Source organism: Salmo salar, chromosome 29, assembly GCF_965601325.2.
Source record: "Salmo salar chromosome 29, fSalSal1, whole genome shotgun sequence".
Taxonomy (NCBI): domain Eukaryota; kingdom Metazoa; phylum Chordata; class Actinopteri; order Salmoniformes; family Salmonidae; genus Salmo; species Salmo salar.
This window is the reverse complement of record NC_138319.1, coordinates 23117501-23132500: the sequence shown is the minus strand read 5'-3', so window position 1 is coordinate 23132500 and position 15000 is coordinate 23117501. Positions and strand designations below refer to the sequence as shown.

At 43.4% G+C, this 15000-nt stretch overlaps 1 protein-coding gene across 8 annotated transcripts in view; it reads right to left on the bottom strand.

Annotated features, from left to right (window-relative positions):
• Positions 1-15000, bottom strand: part of LOC106590348 (protein tyrosine phosphatase receptor type Ma) — a 306057-nt gene that overhangs the window by 89756 nt on the left and 201301 nt on the right. For 3 of the 8 annotated variants that reach the window (XM_045710833.2, XM_045710836.2, XM_045710841.2), the window contains exons 13-16: positions 13720-13756; positions 11669-11743; positions 7181-7316; positions 4495-4524 (exon numbers count right to left, since the gene is read on the bottom strand). In XM_045710833.2, coding sequence (XP_045566789.1) covers positions 4495-4524; positions 7181-7316; positions 11669-11743; positions 13720-13756 — 278 coding nt within the window. The remainder of the gene's footprint in view (positions 1-4494; positions 4525-7180; positions 7317-11668; positions 11744-13719; positions 13757-15000) is intronic. The other 5 variants (XM_045710837.2, XM_045710838.2, XM_082970747.1 and 2 more) reach the window with 3 other exon arrangements.

Below are 15000 nucleotides of genomic sequence, written 5' to 3'. Positions count from 1 at the left end.
CTTCTTTCCATGGAACACTAAACTGGGTATACCAATCCAAAAGCATGTTTTGGAAGTCACTGAGACGATTTACACAAGGAGCTCCCAATACAGAGAGGAAGGGGTATATAGCTAGAATATAAATAGATAAAATGTCTTCATATCTGGGATTTATCTGTTCTTCTGTTCTTCCCCCTATGGACATTCAGCAGAGTCTTATTCAAATCCTAGCCAGAGGGGTCTTCTCTGTGGCGCTTCTCTGAGCTGCTCACGCCCCTACTGAAAACAAGTTGGCACACACGGAAGCCAGCTCACATTCCTGCATGAATGCCATTGTCTCTGTCCCAAAAATAACTATTTATTTCTGGATATATGTACAGATGTTCTGATTGACTGCGTATTTAACAAGTACCTGCAATTAATAATGAAATAACTGCCGTTTTTTTAATCAAAGCAAATTAACTGAACAATCGACAGACTTGGAAATCGCAAACCAAGGACACATTTAACCCAAGGAATCGCAGAAGCTATTCTTACTCTAGGACTCTGATATACAGTACCAGTCAAGTTTGGACACACCTAGTCATCTTTATTTGTACTATTTTCTACATTGTAGAATAATAGTCAAGACATCAAAACTATGAAATAACATATATGGAATCATGTAGCAACCAAAAAAGTGTTAAACATATCAGAATCTATTTTATATTTGAGACTTCACCCTTTGCCTTGATGGCAGCTTTGCACACTCTTGGCATTCTCTCAACCAGCTTCACCTGGAATGTTTTCCCAACAGTCTTGAAGGAGTTTCCACATATGCTGAGAACTTGTTGGCTGCTTTTCCTTCACTCTGCAGTCCAACTCATTCCAAACTATCTCGAGTCGATTGAGGTCAGGGGATTGTGGAGGCCAGGTCATCTGATGCAGCACTCCATCACTCTCCTTCTTGGTCAAATAGCCCTTACACAGCCTGGAGGTGTGTTGGGTCATTGTTCTGTTGAAAAACAAATGATAGTCCCACTAAGCGCAAACCAGATGGGATGGCGTATCGCTGCAGAATGCTGTGGTAGCCATGCTGGATAAGTGTGCCTTGAAGGGTAAACAAAATTGCTGGCAGTGTCACCAGCAAAGCACACCTACACCATCACACCTCCTTCTCCATGCTTCATGGTGGGAACCACACATGCGGAGATCATCCGTTCACATACTCTGCGTCTCACAAAGACACAGCAGTTGGAACAAAAATCTCAAATATGGACTCATCAGACCAAAGGACAAATTTCCACTAGTCTAATGTCCATTGCTTGTGTTTCTTGGCCCAGGAAAGTCTTCTTCTTCCCAGTGTCCTTTAATAGTGGTTTACTGCAGCAATTCAACCATTAACCTGTTGGGTCTAGGGGGCAGCATTTGCACGTCTGGATAAAAAAAATGTACCCGATTTAATCTGGTTACTAATCCTACCCAGTAACTAGAATATGCATATACTTATTATATATGGATAGAAAACACTCTAAAGTTTCTAAAACTGTTTGATTGGTGTCTGTGAGTATAACAGAACTCATTTGGCAGGCAAAACCCTGAGACATTTTCTGACAGGAAGTGGATACCTGATGTGTTGTATTGACTTTAAACCTATCCCATTGAAAAACACAGGGGCTTAGGAATATTTTGGCACTTCCTATTGCTTCCACTAGATGTCACCAGCCTTTACAAAGTGTTTTGAGTCTTCTGGAGGGAGATCTGACCGAACAAGAGCCATGGAACGATGATGTCCCATTAGACACCTGGCGCGCGAGTTCATGTTGGGTACCCTCGTTCCAATACGTTATAAAAGAGTATGCATTCGTCCACCTTGAATATTATTCATGTTCTGGTTAAAAAAGGCCCTAATGATTTATGCTATACAACGTTTGACATGTTTGAACGAACGGAAATATATTTTTTCCCCTCGTTCATGACGAGAAGTCCGGCTGGCTTACATCATGTGCTAACGAGACGGAGATTTTTGGACATAAATGATGAGCTTTTTTGAACAAAACTACATTCGTTATGGACCTGTGATACCTGGAAGTGACATCTGATGAAGAGAATCAAAGGTAATGGATTATTTACATAGTATTTTCGATTTTAGATCTCCCCAACATGACGTCTAGTCTGTATCGCAACGCGTATTTTTCTGGGCGCAGTGCTCAGATTATTGCAAAGTGTGATTTCCCAGTAAGGTTATTTTTAAATCTGGCAAGTTGATTGCGTTCAAGAGATGTAAATCTATAATTCTTTAAATGACAATATAATATTTTACCAATGTTTTCTCATTTTAATTATTTAATTTGTGACGCTGACTTGACTGCCGGTTATTGGAGGGAAACGATTTCCTCAACATCAATGCCATAGTAAAACGCTGTTTTTGGATATAAATATGAACTTGATAGAACTAAAAATGCATGCATTGTCTAACATAATGTCCTAGGAGTGTCATCTGATGGAGATTGTAAAAGGTTAGTGCATCATTTTAGCTGGTTTTATGGTTTTGGTGACCCTGTCTTTGACTTGACAAAACATTACACACAACTCTTGTAAATGTACTGTCCTAACATACTCTAAATTTATGCTTTCGCCGTAAAACCTTTTTGAAATCGTAAAACGTGGTTAGATTAAGGAGATGTTTATCTTTCAAATGGTGTAAAATAGTTGTATTTTTGAAAAATTTGAATTTTGACATTTATTTGGATTCAAATTTGCCGCTCTTGAAATGCACCTGCTGTTGATGGAGTGCACCACGGGTGGCACGCTAGCGTCCCACCTAGCCCCAAGAGGTTAAGGCCTGATTCACACAGTCTCCTCTAAACAGTTGATGTTGAAATTAGTCTGTTACTTGAACTCTGAAGCATTTATTTGGGCTGCAATTTCTGAGGCTGGTAACTCTAATGAACTTATCTTCTGCTGCAGAGATAACTCTGGGTCTTCCATTCCTGTGGTGGTCCTCATGAGAGCCAGTTTCATCATAGCATTTGATGGTTTCAGCGACAGCACTTGAAGAAACTTTCAAAGTTCTTGACATTTTCCGGATTGACTGACCATGTCTTAAATTAATGATGGACTGTCGTTTCGCTTTGCTTATTTGAGCTGTTCTTGCCATAATATGGACTTGGATACCGCCCACCTTGTCACAAGAAAATTGATTGGCTCAAACACATTAAGAAGGAAAGAAATTCCACAAATTAACTTTTAACAAGGCACACGGGTTAATTGAAATGAATTCCAATTGACTACCTCATGAAGCTGGTTGAGAGAATGCCAAGCGTGTGAAACGCTTTCATCAAGGCAAAATGTGACTTTGAAGAATCTCAAATATAAAATATGTTTAACAATTTTTTGGTTACTACATGATTCCATATGTGTTATTTCATAGTTTTGATGTCTTCACTATTCTACAATGTAAAAATAAAGAAAAACCTTGGAATGAGTAGGTGTGTCCAAACGTTTCACTTACTGTATATTAGTAAAATAATCCATAGCTCTAATACACAATGCTGGCTACAATACTTCTTTGCTCATTTGCTACACTCAGAGTACATAGAATCAAACTCGGAGCTATCGTCACCATCACAGTAGACTTTTAGCACTATTGTACCTGGATACTGATGAGAAATTCACATGCTGTCAACAGAGCCATGCACAAACCACTGATCTAAAACATGGCGGAAAATAAACAAAAACATTTAAAAGATGCGCTGAAATGAGAACGGACAGAGAGAATCATGGGAGTTGGCGGGTTTAGGTGGATCCTTGGACAGGGTTAGGCCGAGAGGCATCGGACACAAAACCGACCTCTCGTTGTCTCATGCTCGCACAGCTATTCTGAAATGGGTTGGGCTGGGTTAGTTGGGCATTCCAATGGAGCAATGCTACTTTGGTTACAGAGAAGACAGTTTCCCTCTTAGTCAATAAAGCACAATATACTCTAGAAAGCACAATGCAAGGGGAAAACTGAGATGTGTATTTTTTTTCTATGTGTATTTAGAAATATAGTATCTACGTCTATGGGTTTTCTAACTGGTTTAGAATAGTAGCGACTGATCCAGGTCCCTTTTCAAACTAAAGCATTGGCTGGAGTGTCGTCACAATTTAAAACAGAGCATTTTGTCTCATTTGAGCGTTAGAAGATAATTGATCTAAATCAATTGGAAAAACTATCTGTTATCCACTCTTGTAAACATGTTTGCAATAGCACTTTGCAATTGGACTTCAAATTGGACCTTGAGGTAAGCGTGTTAGCTGCTAAGCGCGTTAGCTGCTAAGCACGTTAGCTGCTAAGAGCGTTAGCTGCTAAGAGCGTTAGCTGCTAAGCGTTAGCTGCTAAGCCAGTGTTAGACAGCTCAAGCCTTGGCTGTCAGTTTGAAAGGAGAGAAAGGAAAGTTACCAAGAGGTTTCATGCATGGTAAATCAAGGCGGTGGTCGCAGATAGAGAAAGCATGGCACTAAGCGTTTTCAGTCACAAAGTGGGTTACTTACAGGTAATAAGTGTAGGAGTGATAGGTTCTTCTGCCGAGTGGGGTGGTGGTAGGATATAAGCAGTGGTGGGGAGCGGAGGGGAAATGGAATGGAAGGAAAGGAAAGAAAAAGTAAAAATATTAATGTACTGGAGAAAAATATATAGAAATGAAACAAAAAAACACGATATGGCGGCATACAGTGACGGTTTACGGTACGGCTGAGGCTAGGTGGTTGCTAGGTGGTTGCTGGGGACGACAACTCATGCGTGGGGTGTAGAGGGGATAGGTGGGACCTGCTGATTGGCAGGCTAGGTCAGGTGTGCAGGTGCTGCAGGAGAGAATTGTGGGTAGCGTAGTGTCTTAGTGAAGGTGATGGGCTGTCATTGAGAGGAGAGGATAGTGTTATTAAAGAGTGAGAGAGTGCAGGAAGAGGACAGAGGAAGCTCAATGGAGCCGTGTTAGAGAGCAAGTTAATCTGTAACTCTGGCTGGAATAACGTTTTTACAACAGCAGTGACTAATTATTTTCACAATCGTATGACTCTACAATTTTTTTTACACATATACTGTTTGACAATCCCAGAAATTGCACTCATCCAAAACATTGGGAAGTAATGATACAGTGTGTGCATGCAACAACACACAATATTGACACTTAGAAACAAGCCTCAACTTTTTCTTACACATACACTATGTGACCATCAGTGTTGTAAAATACTTAAGGAAAAATACTTTCAAGTACTACTTAAGTAGTTTTTTTGGTATCTGTTCCTTTATGTTTTCTCCATTACATTCCTAAATAAAATAAATGTACTTTCTACTCAACACATTTTCCCTGACACCGAAAAGTCCTCGTTACATTTTGAATGCTTAGCAGGGCAGGAAAATGGTCCAATTCACACTCTTATCAAGAGAATTCTGGTCATCCTTACTGCCTCTGATCTGGCGGACTCACTAAACACAAATGCTTCATTTGTAAATTGTCAGCGTTGAAGTGTGCCCCTGGCTATCCTTAAATAAAAAAAGTCAAATAAAATCGTGCAGTCTGATTTGCTTAGTATAAGGAATGTGAAATGGTTTATACTTTTATTTTTGATACTTAAGTATATTCTAGCAATTGCAGTTACTTTTGATATTTAAGTATATTTAAAACCAAATACTTTTAGACTTTTACTCAAGTAGTATTTTACTGGATGACTTTCACTTTTACTTGAGTCCTTTTCTATTAGGGTATCTTTACGTTTACTCAATTATGATAATTGGGTACTTTTTCCACCACTGGTGACTCTCAAAGACAACAAAAAATTGCTCATGTGGTTTGGTCCCTGGTTCACGATTAGAATCGTTGAAATAAAAAAGATTTCAGGCTAGTAAAACATTCCTGAGGTCATCATGAATTCAGTGAATTGGATTGAAATACAGAACAATAGCTATACTGACAACCACACAGTATGTATCTATCCTCTAGATATGGGGCGGCAGCGTAGCCTAGTGGTTAGAGCGTTGGACTAGTAACCGAAAGGTTGCAAGATCGAATCCCCGAGCTGACAAGGTACAAATCTGTCATTCTGCCCCTGAACAAGGCAGTTAACCCACTGTTCCTAGGCTGTCATTGAAAGTAAGAATTTGTTCTTAACTGACTTGCCTAGTAAAATAAAAAATGTTGAGTGCAGGGTGGAGATAGTCTAGCATCACTGGCACATACCCCCAGAGAAATCTGCTTAAATTCCCCATTGTGAGTTTCAGTGGAGGATGCTGAGGGGAGGATGGCTCATAATAATGGCTGGAACATGTATTTGATACCATTCCACTTATTCTGCTCCAGCCAATACCACAAGCCTGTCCTCCCCAATTAAGGTGCCACCAACCTCCTGTGGTGTGTGTGTGTGTGTGAGGAGGCAGTTTGGCTATTTGCTCGGCGCTAGTTCCTGGGGATGCTGTCTTTCCCTCTCTCCCTTTGGCATTGGACTAGGGCTAATGTAAACTAGCCTGCAGCAACACAGCCGCAGGCATCTCTGGCTCTTTGAAAAATAATAATAATGAAGCGCTTTCATAAATTATTCCCTTTTATCTTTGCTAGTTTTTCCCTCCACAAGACAAGCTCCAAATATTTTCCTATTCCCATTACCGGGGTCATTAATACAGTGACATTTGTTTGAGTGGAGGGCGGTATCGGCGTGGAGGGGGGAAGATGAATATTTCAATGCACACCATATACCAGTGCCATAAACAGTTTAATGGCGCTTATCAGTGTCATCAAATCAATTATTTAGCCTTGACGTTGACGATGCAGTGGGTTTTGAAGGTGAAAGGACAATCAGAGGGAATTAATTTGATTTGGCCTATCATGTAATTACACTAAGCACACAACTCCCCCAAAGCCACAGCTTAAAGGGATACTTCATGATTTTGGCCCTTTATCTACTTCCCCAGAGTCAGATGAACTTGTGCTATGCTAGCTGTTTCCATAGATTTCCAGTCATTGCACTAACACTAGTTAGCAATTGAGCTAACACTTCAAACTGTACGTAGATACATAAAAATGGTATCCACAAGTTCATCTGACTGGGGAAGTAGATAAAGGGCCTCACTGAGCTATGCCTTAAATGCTAGACCTCAGGGGCCAGCTATGAGGGAACGGAAGCCTTCAAACGGTCATTCCATACAGTCAATGTATTTATTGAGTGGACCTTGATAGTCTCTTACCTTTTCTTCATGACCAGCACCACACCGAGGAAGATGATGACGAAGAGCAAGACACCGGCGATGACTCCAGCGATCTTTACCGTGTGATCCGTCTGCTTCTCCGGCTCCACCGCGTCAGGCTTCCTGGTCGCAGTGCCTGGTGGTCAAAGAATATGGGCAACAACGGTTACCATGTGGCCATTTTGGATCCATGTCATCATTATCATCATGGTTGTCACAACATTTACCACACACTTCATTCTCATCAAGTACTTAAGACCACACCCGTTGCCAGTGGAGCATTGCTATGTTAGACTACAGGGAAAGGCTTGAAACGAGAACAATTTGAATTCATACAACAACCCTTTTTCCAGATGGCAAAAGAATGTGTGCACTACTGACGCCTTACTGTATTAGACTTCATAACATGCTGAGCTGGGCTCTTTCCATGTTAAATGTATTGTCATGTAACGTAGAAAGTGTTTTTAGAGTGACGACAGTGACATTTACACAGCTCTCCTATTGCAGGGCCTGTATGTGGCTGCATCTTCTCTCAGGCTTCCACAGCTGCTCTACACTTTAGCCGTGCACTCCCTGTCTGTCCTCCAGCCTCCCTCCTGGGATGACCTGCGTACGCACTACCTTATTTCCCTCCATCCCCCCCCCCCATCCCTAAAAGAAGCAGTCATTTGCCCTCGCCTCAGCTCCTGCACCTGAGAGTGCCTGATGAACTAATTAACAGTGCCTTTTTACACACCTATTGTCTTTGGGCGACACAATATGCACGTTGCCTCTCTTGCCTTTGGATATTCAAATTGGAGTCGTCTACTGTGGTACGGTGAGTGGCGGTGCACAGACAAGAAAAGGGAGAGGGGGACTACTTCCTAGGGAGAAATGTATTCCCAAAGTAGGAAGTGACGGGTGATCACACCGATGGCCAGGTCATTTAATATCTGCTCCAATCAGATAACCAGGCCTCTCGCAGCAGAGCCACTGTGTAATACAAGTATTGGGGCCTTCCCCTCCTCTAAGAGAGGGAGAGAGAGAAGGAGAGGAAGCAGAGAGAGCGAGAAAGAGAGAGAAGAGAGAGAGAGAGAGAGAGAGAGAGCTAGAGAGAGGAGAGAGGTGGGAGAGAAAGAGATGGAGGGAGACAGAAAGATAGAAGGAGCCTCCTGCTCTCCTGTTTACTGTATAATGTGATGGAACGTCAACCCGCGGCCTGATGAAATATCCATTTCCCCGCGCTAAATGAGTTCGGGATGAAAAATAGTCGGGACACGCCGTTCCAATTCGCCCCGGCCCCCGAATCTATTCCTCCCTGCCAGCGCCACTTTTTCAATCAAAGGGTGACAACATCCATCACTCGCAGCTCGTGCGGCTATCGTTGTTACCGCAGTGACGGATAGGGAGGCTGGCAAGCGGGGGTCTCATTCCGCAGTGGGAATTCGTGTTTTACTCCAAAGGGTGAGTCTGGGTGAAGTGAGGGGAGAGAGGAGAGGGCGGGCCTGGAGGACAGAGGGCCTAGGAGAGAGAGGAGAGGGCGGGCCTAGAGGACAGAGGGCCTAGGAGAGAGAGGAGAGGGCGGGCCTAGAGGACAGAGGGCCTAGGAGAGAGAGGAGAGGGCGGGCCTGGAGGACAGAGGGCCTAGGAGAGAGAGGAGAGGGCGGGCCTGGAGGACAGAGGGCCTAGGAGAGAGAGGAGAGGGCGGGCCTAGAGGACAGAGGGCCTAGGAGAGAGAGGAGAGGGCGGGCCTAGAGGACAGAGGGCCTAGGAGAGAGAGGAGAGGGCGGGCCTAGAGGACAGAGGGCCTAGGAGAGACAGGAGAGGGCGGGCCTGGAGGACAGAGGGCCTAGGAGAGAGAGGAGAGGGCGGGCCTAGAGGACAGAGGGCCTAGAAGAGAGAGGAGAGGGCGGGCCTAGAGGACAGAGGGCCTAGAAGAGAGGGGGTGACCATTCAGCGGTCTGTGAGTGTATGTGTAACACACAGATCACTCTCTTGAGAAGGGGGTGTCAAACTCATTCCACGGAGGGCCTAGTGTCTGCAGGTTTTTGTTTTGCCTTTCAATTAAGACCAGCAGGGGAGGGGAGTTCCTTACTGATCAGTGACCTTAATTCCTCAATCAAGTACAAGGGAGGAGCGACAACCCACAGACACTCGGCCCTTCGTGGAACGAGTTTGACACGTGCTCTGGAGTCCTAAGGTTAGCCGCCCTCGAGGTTCTACACCTAGGTGGACTTGACCATCACCTTGAATGAGATGTTGAGTCCAGAGGGGGACAGACAGTCATGAGCATTCACATACCAGGCAGGCAGTCTCTTAGAATGCAAATGTCTGCTACCAATTAATCTGTTATTCCATATACTGTCAATACCACTAGATAAAACCGAAGATGCCTTTTTAGCTGGATATCCAGAGATCTACTGAAGGATTTAGGTGGTGAGGGAAAAACCTTCAAGGAAAGCAATAAGGTGGACGTCTCAAGGCTTAAAAATCCTTATTTAACCTGTCTCCTCTTCATCGACACTGAAATGGATTTAACAAGTCACATCAATAAGGGATCATAGCTTTCACCTGGACTCATCTGGTCAGTCTATGTCATGTAAAGAGCAGGGGTTCCTAATGTTTTGTACACTCACTTTAAGGTAGACCTTGTGTGTGCAAAAAGATAGAAAACAGTCGTTTACATGAGAACAGAGGTTTTAAATAACTAAAAGACAGAACAGTCAAGGTCAGATTGACACCCTTGCATCTCCAGTTTGTGTTCGGGAAACGTAAAAACATCTCCAGCTGTGTTGGACTTTTCAACTATTAACTTTCACTCAAAACTTTTCTACTTTCCCAAATTCTCTCCTTGACATCTGTTTATGGGTCATTAGAAAACAGAATGCCTAGAGAGGCAGAAAACACGGGTTCTTTTTAAGTTTAAAACTTTAAACGGCAGATATCTCCAGCTTTGAAGAAAGGAGCAGGGCTTTGGGGCTTTCAGTGTGGCCGTTTCATGTCAAACTCAAACTAAGCGAGGTGCTTTGGGGGATAGTGTGGTCTCGGTAGCTCTGTGTAGGAGGGAACGTCAACGTCAGTGCCTGAAACATTGCAACAGCTGGTTAACAACACACAGCGGCCTCCACTGTTTTCAGCTCAACAAGTCCCCAGGACACTGTAAATAAAACACATTATAGTCAACAACCACCGCCAGGTCACTGCTATCTAGAAACCAAACCGATGTTGTTGATTTTGCTGTCCATCCAGCCTGTACTGAAATGAGCTGTATCTGACTCACGCTTTAATAAGTCATTATAAATACCATAGGGTTGTCACGATAAGAGTATCGTCCTAGTGTTGGAAACGACCAGCCTTATATTGTCACCCAGAGCTATAGCACACCATTTTTTTTTTACATACGGTAGGTTTTTAAAGGAGTTCAGTCTGCTTTGTGTTGACATTTTTGCCAGGGAGAACCAGGTATCATAGTATTGCGATTCTGGCACCATGACAGCCCTAATTCATGTTAACTGTAGTTGTTGGTTGAGTATCTGAACTTTTGGTGGAAACTGAAAATTGTAAGTGTCAAACGGTGTTGCATATTGGAACAATGTCTTTTCCATCAGTACTTTTGACATTGTGTCCTCCGAATATTCCCCTTTCTGCCCCTCAAAAGTCCTGTTCATTCCCTGTGATGCTTTACAAGCCAAAAACATCTAATGGTTAAATATTTTACAGGAAACCATTTTGCATTTCACAGTGTCTGACTGTGTGACTGGGGGGAATCGTATGACTTCTTGTATAAACAGAAGGCGGAAAGTTTTCATCTTTCCTTTGATGCTGCAGCTGCCTGGTAAATATTGAAATGTAATTTTCTGACAGCAGGTTAAGCAGGACGGCTTTGTGGCGCCAGTGTGCAGCTTCTCTGCTTATTGCTCGCTTCCCAAGGCCCATATTGATATTTTCCCCCCCGCACAACTCGTACATCACCCTTGAATGAAAATGTAATTCTATGTTTTTGCAACACAACCAGGTGTTCCAGGTACCAAACTCCTTGTAACACTATCTGTAGGATACGAATACGATGAATACTGACCGAATGGCGGGTATGAATATTAAGTCAACTCTATGGTGGAAATCAAGATATCTGGTAACCTAGTTAACCATTGACGGTCTCTCAAACAACATGTCACTGCACATCCTGTTTTTTAACACTTAAACAGACACACGCTACACAATGTAACAAAAACAGATATAGCGGCTATAAAAAGTTATAAGGCACAAACAAAAGACACTATAAATCGAACACAAAAGGTAATGGCTCCTGACACACACACACACACACACACACACACACACACACACACACACACACACACACACACACACACACACACACACACACACACACACACACACACACACAACACACACACACACACACACACACACACACACACACACACACACACACACACACACACACACACACAGGAGAGAGCTGGGCAGTAGTAGTGGCGGTCTGACCTGTTAGTTGGTTGTCGCCAGCCGCGGGGGCGATGCGTATGTAGGGAGTGGTGAGCTGAGTCACGATTATGGCAGCTAAGGCAAAAGAAGAAGTTGTTCCAGGCCAACATGCAGGAAGAGAGAGAAGAAGAAGAGGAAAGGGCTGAAGCCAAGAGACTCCGAGAGAGAGAGAGAGAGAGAGAGACCTCTCACAGGGAGGAACAGAAAATGACATACTGTATCGTTCACAAACTTGGCATTTGTTAAGTAACGGTTATGTTTCTATACATTAGTAATCATCGCAGAAGCTTGGTTGATGACTTGTTTGTGTTGTGTGCTCGTGAACACCATGAGGGAACTAACACAGGCATTTCATACAAACCTGAGGGAGCTATGAGCCGCTAATCGCCTCAATATTTTGTTCACTGTCATGCTTATGGCCATCTGTACGGGCAGTTAGTCCCGCACCAAAAACCCCCTCGGGGGATCTGATTGGCTGCCACCACTATGACTGGCAGGTACCCCAAGAGTCAGAGAACCTATTAGCTGATGCTCTTAAAGTGACAATGTTTAGGTCCAATAAAAACAAATTAAAAGCCATAAACGATAGCAAAGAACAACAAAAAAAGTATCAAAACAGTCTATGATGTGAAAAGGGGGGATTCGAACTTATTTAGCGTCCGCAGCTAAAAAAGTGTTGGAAACAACACAGGAGATAGCGCTCATTAGCATATAGCATTATAGCCCAGTCTTGGCACCGTGAGAGAGAGATGGCATGTAGTAAGACAAATAGATTATCTACCATCTGTACACAATTACATTGCAGAGCAGCGGCGAACCAACGCCTGGCTAGTGCTAGAGAAGTGGATGGTGCGGCTTGCTAAGTAGCACCACTGGAATCTAATATGCTAATGTTTCTGGGGGGGGGGGGGGGGGGGCAATGAGAACTCTGACCATCTGCCGCCAATATACACTACCGGTCAAAAGTTGTAGAAAATAGTCAAAATAAAGAAAAACCCTTGAAAGTGTAGGTGTTCTAAAACCTTTGACAGGTAGTGTAAATGTTTTCCCTTTCCTACGATTGGTAGACATCTCCCGTGTTGGGGAGGTGGTTTGGCTAGCAAAGCTCAGTCCTATGGCCTGGAGGCTAGTAGCACTAGACATGGTATAGCCAACAACCATACTGGTAGGTGTGCTACTGACTAATGGACAAGTTACAGTCTTTAGAGTGGAATAGTAATTTCATTTATTTTGGTGGGCATTTTTTGGTTCTGTTAGAAAACAAAAACGTATTTGACTGAATAATGCAAGGTCTAAGACAAAAAGTGACTTAAGTTATTACTTAAGACATAATCTATTAATATTACTTAAAACTTAATCTGCTACTATTGTGTGCTTAATGTGACTTAAGCTTTTGCGTAGAGGACATTGTTAATAGGAAAATGCCCAATGCTTATGACTTAACACTGATAGGTTTGGATTTCTGAGCTTTAACCATTATTAAATCATGAGTTATATTATTAATCATTAGCTATATTATTAATCATTAGGTATAATAGAGACATGAGGGGTGCCATAAGGAAGCTGGGGAGGGGCTGAGTGCAGTACTGACAAGGGGAGGAACCGTTTAGGCCCATATCACTTAGGTCCCAGCCTAGCAACAAGGATGCAATGTGTAGTGATAAGGAGGAGTGGGGTATGTATACTACCACGGATGAAACCCTGTCTTTGTTTAATGCAGCTGTATTGACCTTCTGGGAAGAATAAACTTTTGTTTGAGCTTTCATAGTGTCTGTTGAGTTTGTACACTGAGAATTAGAACCTAACAACACTTTACACAAGTACACTATCAAATTGAGTGAGAGAGGAAGCAAGGTGAGTGACCAAACATTAGTCTCTGAAAAGCATGAATAGCCGATAAGAAGAAAAGCTGCCAACAGCATTATAGTCCTGTGGTCACGCCAAAACAAACCTTGGCAACGTTCAGGTGTGTGTGCGTGTGCGTGATAGAGGGGAAACACATTTCAATCAACGGTGGGTAGATTACTTTCATGCAACGGGGCCAGTCCTACCTTTAGTGGCCACTCGTACACAATCGATTTTGGTCTCCTGCGAAGGGAGAAAAAAAAGAAAGAAAGAGAGGAGAGCGAAAGAGAGGGACAAAAATGGGAAAAGGCATCAGTTCTCAGCCACAACAAATTGCAACATATGTAGCTGTCAGGGCTGTGTAGGGCCTGCTGCCTCAGTCAGGCTGTGCTCGTTCCAATCTGCTGAGACAGACTGGGGTGTAAAACAAAGGGGAGACAGAGAGGGAGAGAGAGGCTGTGGATCAGCACCTCCGCTTGGCATCTAGCAGCCAGCTGTCAGAGACTAGTCTGCAACTACACCATGTCTGTGTGTTCTCTACAGTTTATAGCCAGAGTCAAGCACGACCTTCAGGCTCCATACACACATGTTCACAAACAAGTGGGCACATACAGTATGTACACAGAGATATTCACAGGAACATATGCACATACAGTATACATTAGATGTGGGTGTGCACACCTCAAATGTCCATAGTGGCGCTAGCTGTACAGTAAATCACCCTGTGATGGTGGATTAGGGGGAGGCTGATGGTGGACAGAGTATGGCTGTGACCGGGAACCTAATAACTGCTGAAACACGCTCACCCGCCCCGCCTTTGCGTTCGCTCGTCTTACAAACGTGGAAGCAACAAACACAGAAAAGCAACGCTGCATGAATATTCAAGCGGTTGAGGAAAGTGACTTGGGGCTTATGCTTAAATCCCCCCGTGTTTTATGACAGCAAAATGCTCTTGTGTGGCTTGTTGCATTATTGAGGAGACGACAAATTAAACTGTGGAGTGTGCTGAATAATTAAAACAACCAGGAGGATGGTGTGAGTGTGGGACTCAGGTGGGAGTGGAGAAAGCTCTGGAGCAACAAGGGGACGAAAAGAAGAGACTTGTCTACAAGGGCTGCATGACGACATTGGAGCCAGATTCTGCCATATGGCAAATGACACCAGCCCTTAATGAGACACTAGCAGGTAAATGGAATAGCTGGCTGTAATTTAGTTAGAATGATTCAGATCACTTAGAATCTAGGATTAGAATATCTGGCTTAAACTAACAAAATGTGAACATCTCCATTTTCAGTTAGGTCTTACAGCTAAATTCAGTATTAAATGCCGTTTTCCCTCCAATGTGCCAGTCTGCCTCTTGGAGCCTGGTGTCCTTTCTCTGATCTGAACTGAGGCCAGAGGGCTGAGGGGAATGGGAAATGTTGTTGTTTTCAGTCTCTCTCCCTCTCCCTCCACCTCTCTCTCTCTCCTCAGAAGAGAGACCCAGG